The sequence below is a fragment of the Apus apus genome, chromosome 2 (assembly GCF_020740795.1).
Source record: "Apus apus isolate bApuApu2 chromosome 2, bApuApu2.pri.cur, whole genome shotgun sequence".
In the NCBI taxonomy this organism is placed as follows: Eukaryota; Metazoa; Chordata; class Aves; order Apodiformes; family Apodidae; genus Apus; species Apus apus.
The window spans coordinates 49077-65899 of NC_067283.1; the positions used below are offsets into that span (position 1 = coordinate 49077).

Genomic DNA, 16823 nt, shown 5'->3' on the forward strand with positions numbered 1-16823 from the left:
CAGCAGCCTGGGGAGGTAGTTAGCAAAGAACAAATCAGGCTGTCTGTTATGCATCTTGGAAAGAAGTGTGCAAGTTCTTTGATCACAGCATCCTCTGTGGTGCAGGGCAGCAATGTATGCAAGTGCGTGTGCACGTGCTGCCTAGAGACACAGAACACAGGCAGGAGGACAGGGAGCAGGTGTGAGGTGTGCACGGACACACCAGTGCCCTGCACACCTCAGGGGCTCAGTGCCACTAAACAGAGCATGAACTTGTCCAAACAGGTGACATGCATTCATTCATTCGTGCCCAAAACTGAGTGCTGATGGAAATGCACATATGTATGTGTATTGCATATGATGTATGAAACCCATCGCATATACACAGCATCCCTACTACATTTATTTGTTTTACTGTAATGTATTTGCATCAGTGACATAAAAAGGTAGGCAGGTTTGTTTCCATATTAGAGAATCACAGAATGGTTTGGGTTGGAAGGGACCTTTAAGATAATCTAGTTCCAACCCCCCTGCATGGGGAGGGACACCTCCCACCAGACCACAGAATCATACAATATGTGTTCATCTTTATGAGTGCACATGTAGGAAGACACATGTGCCTGCACTGTATATACCTCATGTTTCCAGAACCAAACATAAGCACATTTATCTATCTATGCTGTTAAAAACATACTTGTGCTTGTTACAGACACACAAATATATATGTGCCTAAGAAGCGGTACTGTCAGGAAGACTGCCAAATACATTGTCTTCTGAAATCTTCAGACTCTAAGAACTGTTTGTGCTCACCAAACCTGTCACCTAGCTCGCTCTAACAGGGTTAAGTGGGACTTCAGGCCTTATTCTTCATCCCTATAATTTGTGAGGCCTTTATCTTAGGCAGGAGATGAATCACTCCACCTGTGACAGACAAATGGGAGAAAGGGAACTGTCTGCTGCTGCTCTGCCATGTCACAAGGATACCTCTTCTCACTCTTTTCATACAGGAGATCTGTCACCACCCATGTCCACATAAAAGCTGCTTCCACACACATCAATGTGACCTACTCCCTTCCTACGTTTGCTAATAAGCCTGGCCTGAAATACCAGGTTCTTAGATTCTTCCCCATAAAGGCCAAGCCTGAGGAACTCTTTGTGCCCAGAGGTGAAAACTACATTCTTCCTCTGGGGCAGAAAATTCACCCACCCCGTCACACCCAGCTCCACAGGTGAACAGGGTCCCTTTTTGAAAGTGTAGGGATAACAGATTGTTACATGGCATAAACCTCCAACACCTTCCACAGCTCCTAAAATCAAATCTGCACCAAAACACTTCACACAATCTGGAAGTAATGCCCAAGCAAGCTCCATCGTCCCAAAGGGAAATGGGATACACATGCATCTGCAACAGCCCCAAAGGCTTGCAGCTAAAAAGCAAGTAACAAACCAAAACCCCAACAACTTGGGTCTCAACCAGTTCTCCACGAGTATTAAAGAAATTGGGAGTTTTGTCTCCATCAAACCTGCCAAAAAGGACAAATATACCTTCTTGGCCCATTTGTGCCATAAAATATAAGACTCAATTACTCTCAGAATTGGACCCAAGGTGCCAGAAAAGTTGGCCTGAAAAAAACAGAAAAATTTCAATGGGAAATGGAGAGGTGAAAATGAACAGGGGGAAAACATTCAACACATTATCTGGAGGGAAGGCATGGCAGTACCTAGGAAGCACTGGTGTGAGCTGGACTCCCTACAGCAGAGATTACTGCTGGGTTCAAAACTAGAAGCACTGAAGTGAAGAACTGAGGAGGGGGAACTGCTTCCTTCTGTCAGTTAGGCCACTGACTTTCAGAAAACATTATTTCAAATGATCTCTGGAAACCAGTTAGTGACTAAAGTTTATCTTAATTATCCAGCAGTGGCAATTTTTCAGGTTTACCTATGCTAGGCCTTATTTTGTGCAGCTCCTGGCATCCCTTCTGGGAGGTACCGTCGAAGGTGCCTTTTGGCCAGTGCTGGGCCAGGGCTCCACAACCCACACAGTGCTGCACTCACACACATTCCTTCTGTGTTCAGTCTTATTCAATCTTACTCTATTAGAACACTCAGGATTGGAGTCCTTTCCAGATGCATCCCAGATACAAGCATTCCCAAGTCTGGCTTGCTGATCCAAGGCATATAACCTGGACAGAGCAGGGCTTCTGAAGCACTGAGCTTAGAGAGTCACGCTCTACCTCCACCCAGACACATTGACCCCACCAGAACACCCAATCTCTATACAGACCCATAGGGATTCTGCAAAAGGCAGACCACCTAGATGGCTGCACCCTACGTGTTTATCAGGAACTGGCTCACACCCTAGAATTCACGACTGCTGAGATCAAGTAAGTTGCAAAAAGAAATGAGTGAACTGTTACTCAGGAGAGAATGCGGGCGTATTTTAAAAAGAAGGTTCCCTTTAAAAAAAATCTCTTTAATTCTATGAAATTCTTTCCTATGCATACCTCTTTACTTCATATGCAGGAATGCCTGCAACAATTGCAAGTTTTATGACCACTCTCCTGAGTGACAATAGTACAAGTATTCATGTGACCAACAACAATTTTTTTCAACTTGTCTCACTCACAAACCATTTTGTTAGCCAGTTAGAAATCAAAGAAACTACACAGAACAGAGTATGTTAGGGAAGAACTGTTCATTAACTTTAAAGACTAAATATAATGGCCAAATTTATAGCTCAATAAACCTGCGAGGCAAAAGCATTGTGACTGCAAAACCAGGCATGAGTAGAGGTTAGTTTGTTCAAGACCATTCAAAAAGAGTAAAATTTACCAATGTTTCTCCTGCATTAAGAAACTGACAACATGCCCATCTTCTGTCTCATTTGATCTTATAGGTCCTACCCAGTGCTGAAAGTTCCTCAAGCTGCCCTCCCCTGTTTTCCTTCTGGAACACTCACCTCCTGGTCCTGCTCTGAGTGGCTTGATGCTGCTGCTGCTGCTGCACCTGCTGCTGCACCTGCTGCTGCTGCACCTGCTGCGGCGCCGCACGCTTCCTGCTGGTCTCCAGCACGGGCTGGGGCAGCCCCGGGCGCACGGAGGGGCTGCCAACGTACGGGGCACCCGGGGGACCCATGGGAGCCCCCTGATGGGGCATTCGAGCTCCTGATGGCATCCCAGGTCGCTAGAGAAGAAGCAGAACAGAAAGAAGAGCCAGTTTAGTCCCCGTTTCTTCAGCTGCAAAGACATTTGTACAAAATCAGACTCCAGCTCCAGCAAGTTCACTGTTGTCACCATCCTGATAAACACAAAGCGGCAGCACAGAGCACACGAGCTCTGGACTGCTACTTCCTGGACATCGAAAGGAGGAATTCAATGACTAAGCAGACAAGAAACAGGGATAAAAAGTACTAGTCTTGGGAGAACACTCAGCAGTCAGTGACAAATCCAGTCCAGCTGACAGCAGAAAGCTCTACCTTCAGACCGAAGAAAGAGCCCCAGGGCAGCTGCACACAGTGCAACCTGCTAATCAAAGCTCCAGGCCAGCTCACATCTACAGAGCTGCAGCCTGTGCACTGACTAGGCTGCTTGGAGCAGCAGGGAGACTGGGACAAGCAAAAGTGAACCATGAGAACATGACAATAAAACATTTTCCATTAAGAGCCCTCTCCTCCACCTACACTGGAAAGCAGTGTATGTTCGTAAAGCGACAAGAATCCTTAAAGAAAAGGTCATGTAGGTGATCAAGCCTCTAAAATTGAAACAAAAAATTAAAAATAAAAGAAATATGGTAGTTTGTCAGCAGCCCCTGTAGGCATTCTGAAGTCCTGACATGTTGACTTCAGGGTGCTCTGGAGAGATACTTCGGGTCAAATCAGAATCTTAATGTTGTATAAGACATACTGTAAACTCAATTCTAAATCCTAAAAATGTATAGTCATCAAGGCAAAACAACGGTAACGTAATTACCAAATGTAAAATGCAATTTAAAATGGGGACCTTAGTTTCATTCTAGTAATTATCAAGATGTTTATTATATGTCTATGTATATGTGAAAATACAAATACACACACACTGTATAAGCATTTGAACCAGTAAGTGAGTAAGAACAATCATACACAAAAGTCTTTTGAAAGTCAAGTCTGTCTACAAATTCTTCTAAGGAAACCAAGAAGCAGTGGCATCCATTATGGGTAAATAATTTGTTAAAGGATAGAAATGAAGTAAAAGTAATTGGTTCTGAAAATAAAAGGAAGGCATGTGCACAGTTTTGCTAGGACTCACACTTTTCAGCATATGCACAGGCAACCTGGGAAAAAAAAGGAAAGACAAAAAAGCAAGAAAGTTAAAAGTTTGCTGGTAATGCTAAGTTATTCAAGCTGGCAAGGATGAAGGCCAGCTTCAAAGAACTGCAGAAGGACTTAGTGAGATAGAATGAACACTTAAAAAGAAGATGAAAATGGATTTAAATACACATTGAAGTGAATCACATGGGAAAAAACAATTCAGTCATCAGATACGAAACAACGGGCTCTGAGCTGACTGCTGCCCAACAGAAACAAGACCTTGGAGTTGAAACAGACTTCCAGAGAAATACAATAAAAAAATCAGTTCGCTGCTTATTAGAGGTCAAAAAAAGCCAATGAAGAAAAGAAAGGACCAGGAAGAGAACACAGAACATCCCTGTGCCACTGCCCGAGCTGTGCCCACCTGCTGAATGCTGTGTGCAGTTCTGGTGCCTGCAGCTCAGTAATGGAAGAGATCTGACAAAACTACAAATATTGGCACAGAAGGAACTGCATTCACTTAAGTAAAAGTAAATACACTATGATTTTCCACCTGGAAAGAGGTGATGCAAGGTAACCTAAGAGGGCAGTTGCTAGTGCTCTGCGAAGTCATGAGTGGCCTGGAGAGGGCAGCTGGGGATTGACTGTTCACTGCCCCTTCCAGAACATCCACTGGGGCCTCCAGAGGAGCCAGGAGGAGTCAGGCTCACAGACCAACAAAAGGGGATGTCTGGCCACGGAGTGGTCAGTCAGGGGATGCTAATGACACGCAAAACACATCTGGCTCAGAAACTTCTCTGAGTTACCAAACTTCTCTGAGTTACAGTAAAAGACCAGGAAAGTGTTTGGGAGAAGTACAGTCGTGGTCTCCAAACTGAGGTGCATGCACCCCAGGGGGTATGCAAGACAGTCCACTGGGGGTGGGATGAAAACATTTTTTGTGCCATCAATAACCAAAATAAAATAAAAAATTAAAACACAGTTTATTTAATCTTTGTCTCATCCTTTTATAATTTCTAAATATAAAATTAAAATATTTAATTAAAAAATTTAATTAAGTCAATGGGGAAGAATCTAGTTGGAGGCCTGTGACTAGTGGAGTCCCTCAGGGGTCGGTACTGGGACTGGTGTTGTTCAACATCTTCATCAACGACCTGGATGAGGGTACAGAATGTACCCTCAGCAAGTTTGCTGATGACACCAAGCTGGGAGGAGTGGCTGACACACCAGAAGGCTGTGCTGCCATTCAGAGAGACCTAGACAGGCTGGAGACTTGGGCGGCGAAAAACCTGATGAAGTTCAACAAGGGCAAGTGTAGAGAAAAACACCATGCACCAGTACAGGTTGGGGGCTGACCTGCTGGAGAGCAGTGTAGGTGAAAGAGACCTGGGGGTCCTGGTAGACAGGAGGATGACCATGAGCCAGCAGTGTGCCCTTGTGGCTAAGAAGGCCAATGGCATCCTGGGGTGCATTAGAAAGGGGGTGGTTAGTCGGTCAAGAGAGGTTCTCCTCCCCCTCTATTCTGCATTGGTGAGGCCGCATCTGGAGTATTGTGTCCAGTTCTGGGCCCCTCAGTTCAAGAAGGACAGGGAACTGCTGGAAAGAGTCCAGCGCAGAGCTACTAAGATGATTAAGGGAGCAGAACATCTCCCTTATGAGGAAAGGCTGAGGGAGCTGGGTCTCTTCAGTTTGGAGAAAAGGAGACTGAGGGGTGACCTCATCAATGTTTACAAATACGTAAAGGGTGAGTGTCAAGAAGATGGAGTTAAGCTTTTTTCAGTGATGACCAGTGATAGGACAAGGAGTAATGGATACAAATTGGAGCATAGGAGGTTTAAGGTGAATATCAGAAAAATTTTTTTTACTGTGAGAGTGACAGAGCCCTGGGACAGGCTGCCCAGAGAGGTTGTGGAGTCTCCTTCTCTGGAGACATTCAAAACCCGCCTGGATGCCTTCCTGTGTGATGTACTCTAGGTGACCCTGCTCTGGCAGGGGGGTTGGACTAGATGATCTTTCGAGGTCCCTTCCAACCCCTAGGATTCTATGATTCTATGATAACTCTAAATATAATTTGGAGTTTCATCTCTAAATGAACAACCCAAATCCACTGTAGTCCCCAAAGCCCCAGCTCGGGGCACTCCCTGATCATCACAAGTCTTAGATATTCCTTGTGGTGACTGATGTGCACGAAGGAACCTGGAGAAGACAGAGGGGAAGGACTGATCAGCGAAGAACCGAAGGCAGCAGTTGGTACAGGCAGAGAGGAAGGCTGGGGCAGGAAGCCAAGCAGGTGAATTCAGCACGTGTTCACACAGGAAGAGACTGTGCTGCCCACTGAGCAGAGAGAGCATCAGCAGGAGGCAGCAACAGGCAAAACTGAGGATTTGTGCAGAGCTGGAAACATCTCTCCCATAAACACGGAGGAAGGAAAACGGCTGGAACTGAGCAGCTCCCTCGGTTCCCACGTACTCACCCCCACCCTCTGACCCAGGCAGAGTCAGCAGAAACAAACGGCCCAGAAAATGCTTCTCACTTGAGCTTGTATTTAAGATCTCCCTGTTGTCTGTCAGTCTACACATTGTGGCCTCCTTCCAGCAGAGAGCAGAGTACTGGGCCTGCTGTTGCCCGTCAATCAGCTGCGGACATTTCACAGTCATTCAGAGCAGACAGGATCCTGGGCACAGCCATCTCACGTTCATCCCAGCCCTCCTGGAGACTGCTTAGCCACAAGGACCAGACTGCAGGCCCACTTCTCTGCTCCTACAGAGGACACCATAAGGCCTGGAGAACAAGGTCAGCAAGCCAAATGTACTCTCAGTCTAAATCCGACACCTCTGAACTTCCTTCAGTTCCCTTTGTTAAGCATCAAAATAGAGAAACGTAGAGAAAGGACAAACAGAAAGAGGAGACGGCTCCAGCAAAAACACATTCAGTCTCACCCCTTGCCGCACCTCATTCCTTCCTCTCCCTTCTCGTGTTCCCACCTGTGGTATCACCCATAGATAAAATATTAGTCACTGCCCAACTGCCATCTCCCTGCTGCAAGCCCACCACACTCCAAGACACAGAAATGCTTTCCCTACCTAAACTTTTATAAAAGGAGAACACACAAGCAGTACCTTGCCTTATCTAAAAGCTTGTTTTGCTGCTAAAAACACGTGCAAGACAGGACAGTGACAGACAATACACTGAATTGTTCGTAATACTGACATAAAAAGTCTTGATACTAGAGAGTATTATTATAACATTACATCTTTTGAAAGACCTCTTGGAGCTGCACCTGTCTGTGAGTTAGGATCCGCCTCTCTCTTCCTCAGAGGGACAGAATCTGTCCTGAACAAGTATCACCCATGGTGAAGGCTGCAGCACAAAATAGCACTGACACATCCTCCTTCCTGGGAGGTATCTACCCCAGGACTCTCTGCAGGACCCAACTCTGTTCTTACTCACACTCCTATCACCCTTTCTCCTCCCGATTCCATTCACGTGTATTCCTCTGCACCACTTCAGCACTTCACTGCATAGGGGGTAAAATCACTGTGGGACGTATAAAATGAGGAAGAGCACAGGGTGCCCTCAGCTGAAAGGACCACTCTCACAGCTCTGAGATGAAGCAAGAAGCAGAGCAGCCCAGCAAGGCCAACAGCACAGGGTGCAGAGAAAGGCACAGAACCAACACTTTGTGTGTGCTGATCCCAAGAACTGGGATTGCCCCCATTTCTGCACACAGCCCATCCCTGCCCTGGCTACACCCTCCGGAGCTGAGCACCCTGTCCCTGCAGCAGGGACACCACCTCCCCAACACTGCTGCCACCTCCCTGCCCCTGCCTCCCAAGCCACATCTGGCTTTCTGCTCTGCCTGAACCTCTCATCCCAGGATGGCCTCTTGCCTCTTCCTTTTTGTCATTCTTCAAGTGAACTCCTCCTGTCTGATGGCAGAAATTAGACAACATTGGAGTGATGCTTTTCTGTGTTTTCTACTGTGGTCTCTTCTCCAGGGACATAAACATCATAGTAACCAAAATGGTGAAGCATAAAAAAAAAAGAGGGTTCCTGTCTGGACATACCAGATAGAGGTAAATACCATGGAGAACTGACAGGCAAAAGGACAAGACAGTGTCAAGAAAAGCAAAGCAAAAACACCTAAAAGAGCCTCAGAAAGGGACTTGAGGGCAGGGAGTCACTGCAAGGCAATACAGCCTTGAGCTGCACCTACAGCACCTCCTGTCCTGACAGACATGGGCCCTGTCCACCTCCCAGGACAGGGAGGGAACAGCCACGGCTCCCCTGAGACAGAGACACTGACACTTTCGAGAACAACAACAATTATACAAACTTTTTTTTTTTAAAAATAACTAAAAATATATTTAAATGTATTTTTTAATGTATTTTTTAAAGTAAAAATAGAAGCTACCTTGGCAAGACAACATATTGTGTCAAGGCATTACTACATTTCTATACAGAATAAACATAAGAGGAGATGCCAGATGCTGTCTGGAGGTCAGAATGGGTCACTAGAAGTTCTCTGGACAGCTCAGAAATTTGGACTAGACTGATATGGTCTGATGGCAACAGGCTTCTGACCGCACAAATGGTCTCCCACTGAATGTGCTAGTTCAAAATAGACTTTTAGAAATACAAGAAAGAGGTTGTAGGTGGTTTCTCTCTGTAACTACAGATGTTACCTCATAGGAGGTTGTTTAATGTCTATGAATCTTTTAGGGTTTAGTAAGCAGAAACATCAGTGTTGCAGTTCTTCTTGCTTGTTGGCTGTATTTGCCCCTCTCTATTTCCCAAAAGCTCTCACACCCTAGAATGAAAACCCAAGTGTTCCACACATTTTTAAATAACGTTCATGACAATCCAAAAATCTTGGACTTAGAAAACATCACACTTACAGAACTGTGAATTGTAACTTGAGTTGCAATTCAGTGATCCCCCTTCTATGTCCATTCACAGCTCAGAATAATCAAACACCAAACCTCAAATGAAGAACTTGGATGCAACCAAGAAAAATAATATACCACCTTTGAGTTCCATCAACTTGCTGATTTTAATAGATCTGATCGTATTCACAAGCGTGACAGAATGTCTGGAACAGATTTTGTGTGAAGAGGTATCAGAATGCACCTCTTGACCCTGTTAAGACGATGGCTTTGGGAGAGGAGAGGGAACAAATGAGCTCTGCAACATCCTGACTGGCATGGAGAGAGAGAGGAGGCTGTAAAGAGCTCCCGGTGCTTCCCTTACAAGAATTAATCAACAGCTAGCAGTTGGCAGGATCAGGTACTTCTTTATGTAAGATAAGCTGCAAAAATTCCTGACACAACACGCTGTGAATGCTAGAAGTTTATATAGCTTCAGGGAGGCAGAACTGGACTAACCTACATAAACAAAATCCATACAGAGGTACGACACACATCGAAGGCAATTTTGGGTCAGAAAGCTCCAGAGCTACAAGGTGCAGAACATTTGGATGAAGCATCACTAGGTTTTTGCCTTGCTCCTGTACTGCCATGCAGTCTTCTGCTGCTCCCTGAAAGTGGGGACAGGGTTAAATGATTCAATGTGATACATGTTCCTACAGTATTTCTTCTTCAAAAAAATAGAAGAGCAATTCAAACTCCTTACAGATCAATTACATCTGTGCACCTACACTCATCAGCAGATCCAGGTTTTCTCAATGAGCAACTCAAATATGCTTAACAAGCCCATACAGAGTTAAATGACACTGTTCTTTATTAAAGCCCTAGGTAGAATTAGTATGATTCTCTTTCCTTAATTTTGTGTGAACATTTCTGTGTTTGTTAGCCTGCAATTAGTCCCAGGGCTAGGAAAGGACAAACCCAGGGTTTCTGTGGGCAGCTTGCTCACACGGCGCTGCACGTGTTCTCTCACCAGGCTGCCACAAGTCCCTGCCCCACCAATGTCCTCACTGTGGTGAGGTCCCCTGGTCTCTCCAGGCTGCCATACCCTCACCCCAAACACCTCCTTGTTTGACCAGGAAAAACATATGCAGCAAAGCAGTGACTCCATTCCAGGACCTGTTCCCTGCCAGTGTCACTGGGAACTCCACGCAGCCCTGTCTGTGTCAGGGAAGTGGAACAAACTGCCCCAAACCCACAGGACATAAAGCTCTTCTCTAGACCTTCTAGTGGAAGCTGATTTATGCTCTGGCGATATCGTATTTAGATCCAAATATAATTTTTATAATACACTGAAATATGAGTCCTTGAAGTCACCCAACTCCTCCCTGTCTCAAAGAAGTCTCTCCGGTATATCCATCCTCTGATAGATGTTTACTTCTCTACCCAGTGCCTATAGCCTCCAGTGACAAGAGATTTTACAACTTTCCTAACCAGTCTCCATCCTTAGGTATTATAAATAAAAAACCCCACCCATTCTCTCATTGATGAAGTCTTCACAGACTTCCCATTACAAATTTACTCTTCTTGTTGCAGATGACCAAAATCAGAAAAATATTCTTGTAAGTACATGTCATGGATTTACAATTGCTTCTGTATTCTTCTCTGCCTCATTTCTTAGTCAGGCTACCAGTTTCCTTGCTTTCTTAGCAGCAGTGGTTGCTGCTACACACTGGGCAACCCACAGTGACATCCCAGACTTCCTCCTGAATGGTCGCAGTTCATTTAAAACCCAGCAACTTATGAGGCAATGCAAAAATGGTTTATGAAATTCATTGCTTATCCCCTTTTCCACATCACTCATAAATCTACTGGACACTCCAAACACATCTTTGGGGCACCAGACCTGTCTTTTTGTCTGTTTTAGCACTGGCAACAAGTTATTTATCACTATATTAAAATATTTGTTGACATGATGTCATGCTTTGAGAACCCTCTTTCACTGTACTAAACACCATTTCATATCATACAGTTGCTGTACTTTGAATAAAATTCTATGACCACATTTGAAAGGTAGAAAACCAGACAAAAAGAAGACTGAGGATAAGCAAAGGAGTCACAGAAGTGATACATATGTTTGTATAAATTAGCAGTCTTTATGTGTAACTAATATTAAAGTGTACAGATTAGCAGGAGCTACAAAAAAAGGTGTATTAGCAGAAAACAAATATGGATAAGGACTTACATCAACAGGAAGAGCTTCCTAAGCCCAGCATAGAGGACAAAGAACAAGATCACTATGGGAAAAAGAAGGTGATTTGAACTGACAGCAAGTATATTGTAAATACAAATATGACTTGTTAAGAAAGGGACATAGACCTTTATAGGTGCATCTTAGATATAAAAGTTAAGCAGATTGGTTTTGGAAGGAAGATGAAGTGGGAACAGAAAAAGGACTCAGCAGCTGATTAAAAAGGTCAGAACGACAGGACAAGAAAACAAACCTCTCAGCAGCTTCCTGCGTGAAGATGACACAGGCAAGGTCAACAGGACAAAGCACCAAAGAGAAGATTGCTGCAATTGAGTCGCAAGAGGACGGATGTCTGGACAAGAGCTTTGACAAGATCTGCACCATGGACCTTCCCAAGGTGATAGGGGAAGATACCTGATTGAGTAAGGCAAAAAAAAAGGAGACAAAGGTAACATCTGTTGAAGGGACCCAGCCAGCAGAGAGGCCTACAACAGGGTCCAGAGGAATGGCCTGCAGGAAAATGAACAACTTGGTTTGGGTCAACAGAATTTAAGGCAATAGCTGGACACCCAGAGGGACATGTCATAAAGACAGCCTGAAGTGTACTACTGGACAGCAGAAAATGCATCAATAATGAAATAAATTAACATAAATGTGGTGATTAAAGACATATTTATCCATAAAAGTGCCAGAAATACAGAGGAACAAAAATAAGGACAAAGTAAAGAATGAAACCTTTGGGAAAAAATTCTCTCCACAAAAATAATGTGCAAGACCCTAATAAAACATGAATAAAATAATTTTAAAAGTAAATAACTAAAAGAAATGTAAATTTTTTAAGAAGAACTGCTAACCAGAGGTGCAACAAACTATCACGAACTCGAGCAGGATGAGAATGACTTGAGATTTTTGACCAGTAAGAGATATCACCTTTCAGAGGTATCCTATTTGACTGGGACACACAAAGAAGAAGACATTGTCTAAGCTGGCAATATGGAAAAGAACAAAGGCAAGATCAAGTGCACAAGAGCAAAGGGCAAAGTGACCTTAGCAAAGGAACATATGTTTCGAGAAAGGTCAAGTGAATCCAAAAGCTAACTGCCCTTAGGAAATGCAGCAAAATTATCCTGTTCATTTAAGTGTTCAATAGCAAAACAATTTCTCACAACATTCTACCTCTATTTGCCTCTAGCAATTTTGGGCAAGGGGGAAAAAAAAAAAAGAAGCCTGCAAAAAAAATGAATAAAAATGTTATCTTAGAGAAAATTAAAAAATATATTAAAAAGTTCTTTGCAGAGATTTTTCCCTGAAATTAGAGCAGAATCTGACTCCAAAGAAGTCCAGTAAAGTTTGCTATATAACTTGATTTTTCAAGCAACGAATTCAGATGCTGACACGCTATGGATAGTAATAAAACTCAACAGTCAGCAATATGTAAACTCAAGGTAATTGCTAGGATGGCACATTCTCTGATTTGGTAGAATTCAGGATCTAAAGAGACAAAACTAAGACATGACTTCTTAAACATTTTTTAAGTAATGGAAGACAGACTACCTCAACCTGTGTTTTGATCAAAATTGACCTGAGATGAGGAAAAAACTAAAGGAAAGAACAGGGAAGGAAAAACAGGACTAAAGGAGATCATCATGGAGGAAAAGAGAGGTGTTCAGGAAACAGAATCACAGACCAGAAGCCTCATCCTCGCTAACAAGTAGGGGGAAGACAACAAACAAATGCAGATATTCAAGGAAGATGCCACTAGTGCCAAAACTCCCAGGGCAGAAAAGGCAGATTTTCCTAGTATCCAAATAAGTAATGGAAATGAGTTCTGCTATATTCATTCTGGCATAAATTAAAGATTCCTATGCTGAAGAGGCCAGTATGCTGCTTTTACATAAAGTCCATATAGACGTGTAAGAAGCAAATACCCATAACTGGTTTTGACACTCTTTTTGATACTAAAGGAAGTCCACTGGTGTGCAAATGCCAACAGAAACCTTGGAAAAGGCAAAAGCATCCCTCATGCCCACCCCTCCAAACTTGCCTATGGTTCTGTCCAACTACAGCCACCCTGGGCCAGACCACCTCAATGAACCTGTATGTCCACACCAAAACCCCTGCTCACCTGCTCCCCAGCCATCCCTCTACACCCACCAATCTCGCAGACTCCTCCTCTACCCTGGCACCACCTCAGCTCTTCACTGCTCTCACCAAGACAGAATGCCCCCTGAAAGCCCTTAGCCTTGCAAGTCCCACCACATCCAGGATCTGCAGGACACACAGTAGTTCCAACACATCTGGATTATGCCTGAATTACAGAGACAACTGAGGAGCCTGCGGTGAGCTCCACCGCGTTCTATGACCTTTGCACAACAGCCCCCTCCTGATGTCTTAAAAAAGGTGTCACGGGAGGTGCCAGAATGCTCAAGAGCAAAAACACCCAGGACTATCAGTAGCCAAACATCTGCATTCCTCAGGGCTCTTTAACAGTCTTATTTTTGTTAAATGTGTATCAATACTAGAAAACAAAATGTTATAAATGGTGACTGCTCTCAATCACTAGAGAGTCATTTAAAGAACATCGTTTCCAACGGCAGCAAAACAGGGTTAGCACTTCCCCTTAAATGGAGATCGAAGACCTGATTCTTAAACAAAAGCTGGAAGATTTGTAAAGATCTGAAGGATTGCTTTAATTTAACACAGCAACCTGAAATTCTCTCATGGGTGAGTTCCCATAGACTGTTACAGATCTGCAGAGCTAATCTCTTCAAGCCCCTGAAAGTCACCTGTTAAGTAGCCAGAGGATACACAAGAGCCAAGACTGGAGACAAGAACCAGAGGCAGCACCACAAGGCTTCATCAGGCTTTCATCAGAATTGTTTTTCAAAACACAAGTTTGATTACAGAACAAAGTGTCCTACAAGCCCATTTGGGTCAGATCCAGTGCAGATTCTGCACCATGACCAGGCTCAAAAGCATGCTATTCACCATTCATGGAGAATCAAAGCAAAAATCACAGCACACATCCCCCCAGACACAAGCCTACATTATCAATGAATCAGTGCATATTCTGGGGCTTTACCGACCCCGGTGCTCTCCTGGCGAGGCAGTTACCAGCACCCCAGGAGCACACTGCAGGAGCCGATCCAGCCCAGCACAGAGCCTCCAGTTTCCACTCATCCCTCTATTCAGAGCCAGCCAGCTCACTAACTTTCCCGACTCACCACCCCATGGACCAGAAACTCAAAAAGTTTGCTTTTCGTAGCTTTGCGAGCCCCTCCTGTAACTTCGTCTGTAGCCATCAGGGTCTGCTCAGCCTCTCTCACTCTCTCTCTTCCTCTTTCTTTCCCTTTTCTGCCTTTTTCTCCAACTCTCCCCTCTGAGTCCTGCTGGGCTCTCACACTTCTAATAGCGCGGAGTGGGGAGGGGGCCCCTTCAGGGCCTTCCTGACGGCCCACTCGCTCTCAGCCTCAGCTGCTGCATTCCTCCACTGATAAGCCAGAAATAGTTTGTGCTGCCGGGTTCTGTGTGTTTACTCTGCAGGGACAGAAAATCCAGCTTTTTAAACCTCTCTGTCCAAACAGCAGAGATAAGCAGGAGGCAAATTGAAAACACGTCTCAGCTTTTTCCTAGCAGTGCTGCAGCCTCTCCTCCTCTGCACCAAGGGATGGTAAATTCTGGGGCAGGGGGGAAGGGGGAGGGGGCAACTTCAGCAGTGACATAAAACTCGGCACCTCAGAGGGAGCGTTTTCCCATTAGAAAATGCAGCAGGCGAGCAGTGAGAAACAATGGTTTTCCCTTGCTCCCACTGCTCCTCCTGCACTGCATTTCCAGGCCTTTTCCCCAGGGAGCTGGCAGGCAGCACGCAGAAACATTCACTGGCAGCATTTCCAGCATGAGAGACTGAGAACTAACCCCTTTGGACAAGAGAGAAACAGCAGGAGACAGAAAGCTGGGAACGGGGGGGGACACAGCGTGTGAGAGCGAGGGGAAAGGAAGAGCGTGAGCAGGACGGGAGCGCAGGGGCAGCATGGCGGGAGCGCGGCGGGAGCGGCGGCTCGGGGCTCCCGCTGCCCGGGTCCCGCTGCCGTGCCGGGGGACGGCGCGGGATGGCTCGGTACCGCTGTGACGGATCCGTTAGACCCCAGGCCGACAGACGCAGTTCGATTATTAACACCCCGGCTGCCGTGAGGCAGCAGCAGCAGCTCGCTGGTCATCGCACCAGCCCGGCGCGCCAGCGCCCGCCGCCCCGGGGGACGCGCAGCCCCGGGGAGGGAGCGGGCGGCGGCAGCGCGGCCCCTCCGCCGCGCCCCGGGGCCGCCATTCCCAGCGGCTGCTCCCTAACGAGAGCAGGCAGCGGCGGCTCGGGCACCCGCTGCTCGCCGCAGCCCGTCTGCGGCCGGCCAGGGCTGGCGTCTCCCCTCTGCCCAACACAGCACTGGGCAAGATGCTGCCACGTTACGAGGGGGGTTCATCCTACTCCTCTGCTTGGAAGTCTCGTCTAGGGGCTGTGAGTTTTTTGGCAAGACTGAAAACAGAAGAGAATCGGGTCTGAAACAAATAAATACATTTCTGCCCTCAACCAGTAGTAAAACCAAGCACAGCAGATACCGCATTAGCTGCGGTGAGGAGCAGGCGTGAGGATCACGTGGCCTTTTGTACGTGGGGATGAAGGCAGCAACCTCTGCTGCATTTTATGGGCGAGTCCAATCCAAGCTTTACTGTGTGGCAACAGCCACAGGGATCAGAAATTCTGGGTGAACACTGCTACCAGATCCCCCTCGGTCCCCCAGAACGAGTATGCCAAGCAAAATGGGGTGGCCTCATCAGTGCCCTAACTATCAGCACGGGTAGCGTGGAGCCAAACCGCTACGCCTTGGTCCCCTTCACGGCTGTGCTGGATCCTACGAGCCTTTTCCAACCTGGATGATTGTGTCTCAGCACTCCTGGCAAGGTGGCACTGAGCCTCCATCCGCAATGTTTTTCAGATGCCAGAAGCACACAAATGTCGGCTCCCACCTCGGGAGCCCTTTCTCCTGCTCCTGGCAGGACAAGGCGCATGTTCCCAAGGCCGCAGTGACAGCCCTGCCCGCCCTGCCCGCCCTGCCCGCGGCGCGGCTGCCGACACGGGCCTGTGCAGGTGCTGCCGTTCGCACCCAAGGGGAGCCGAGCAGGCACCGTCCCGCGGGGAGCGGCCGGGCACTCGGCCTCGCTGGGAAGGCTGCAGAGCAGAGCACAGCCCGGCGCCGCCGGGCCGGCCGCGCCCGGGAGGGCTCCCGCCGCAAGGGCTGCGGGGCGGGCAGGGCCGGCGCGGCGCGCGGTCCCCCCTGGCGTCCCCCCGCTCCTCCGCCAGCGCCAGCGGCACCGAATGGCAGCGGCACGGGCAGGGCGCGCGCCAGCCGCGGCCCCGGGCGCGCCGCGGGCGGGCGGGCGGGCAGAGGGC

The 16823-nt window shown here is 46.7% G+C and overlaps 1 protein-coding gene across 4 annotated transcripts in view; it reads right to left on the reverse strand.

Moving 5' to 3' along the window:
* The window catches only part of SMARCD3 (SWI/SNF related, matrix associated, actin dependent regulator of chromatin, subfamily d, member 3), an 89095-nt gene that overhangs the window by 41789 nt on the left and 30483 nt on the right, over positions 1-16823 (reverse strand). For 3 of the 4 annotated variants that reach the window (XM_051611023.1, XM_051611022.1, XM_051611021.1), the window contains one exon: positions 2939-3162. In XM_051611023.1, coding sequence (XP_051466983.1) covers positions 2939-3153 — 215 coding nt within the window. In that variant the 5' untranslated portion in view covers positions 3154-3162. Of the gene's footprint in view, positions 1-2938; positions 3163-14604; positions 14808-16823 lie in introns of those variants that run through there. The other variant, XM_051611020.1, reaches the window with a different exon arrangement.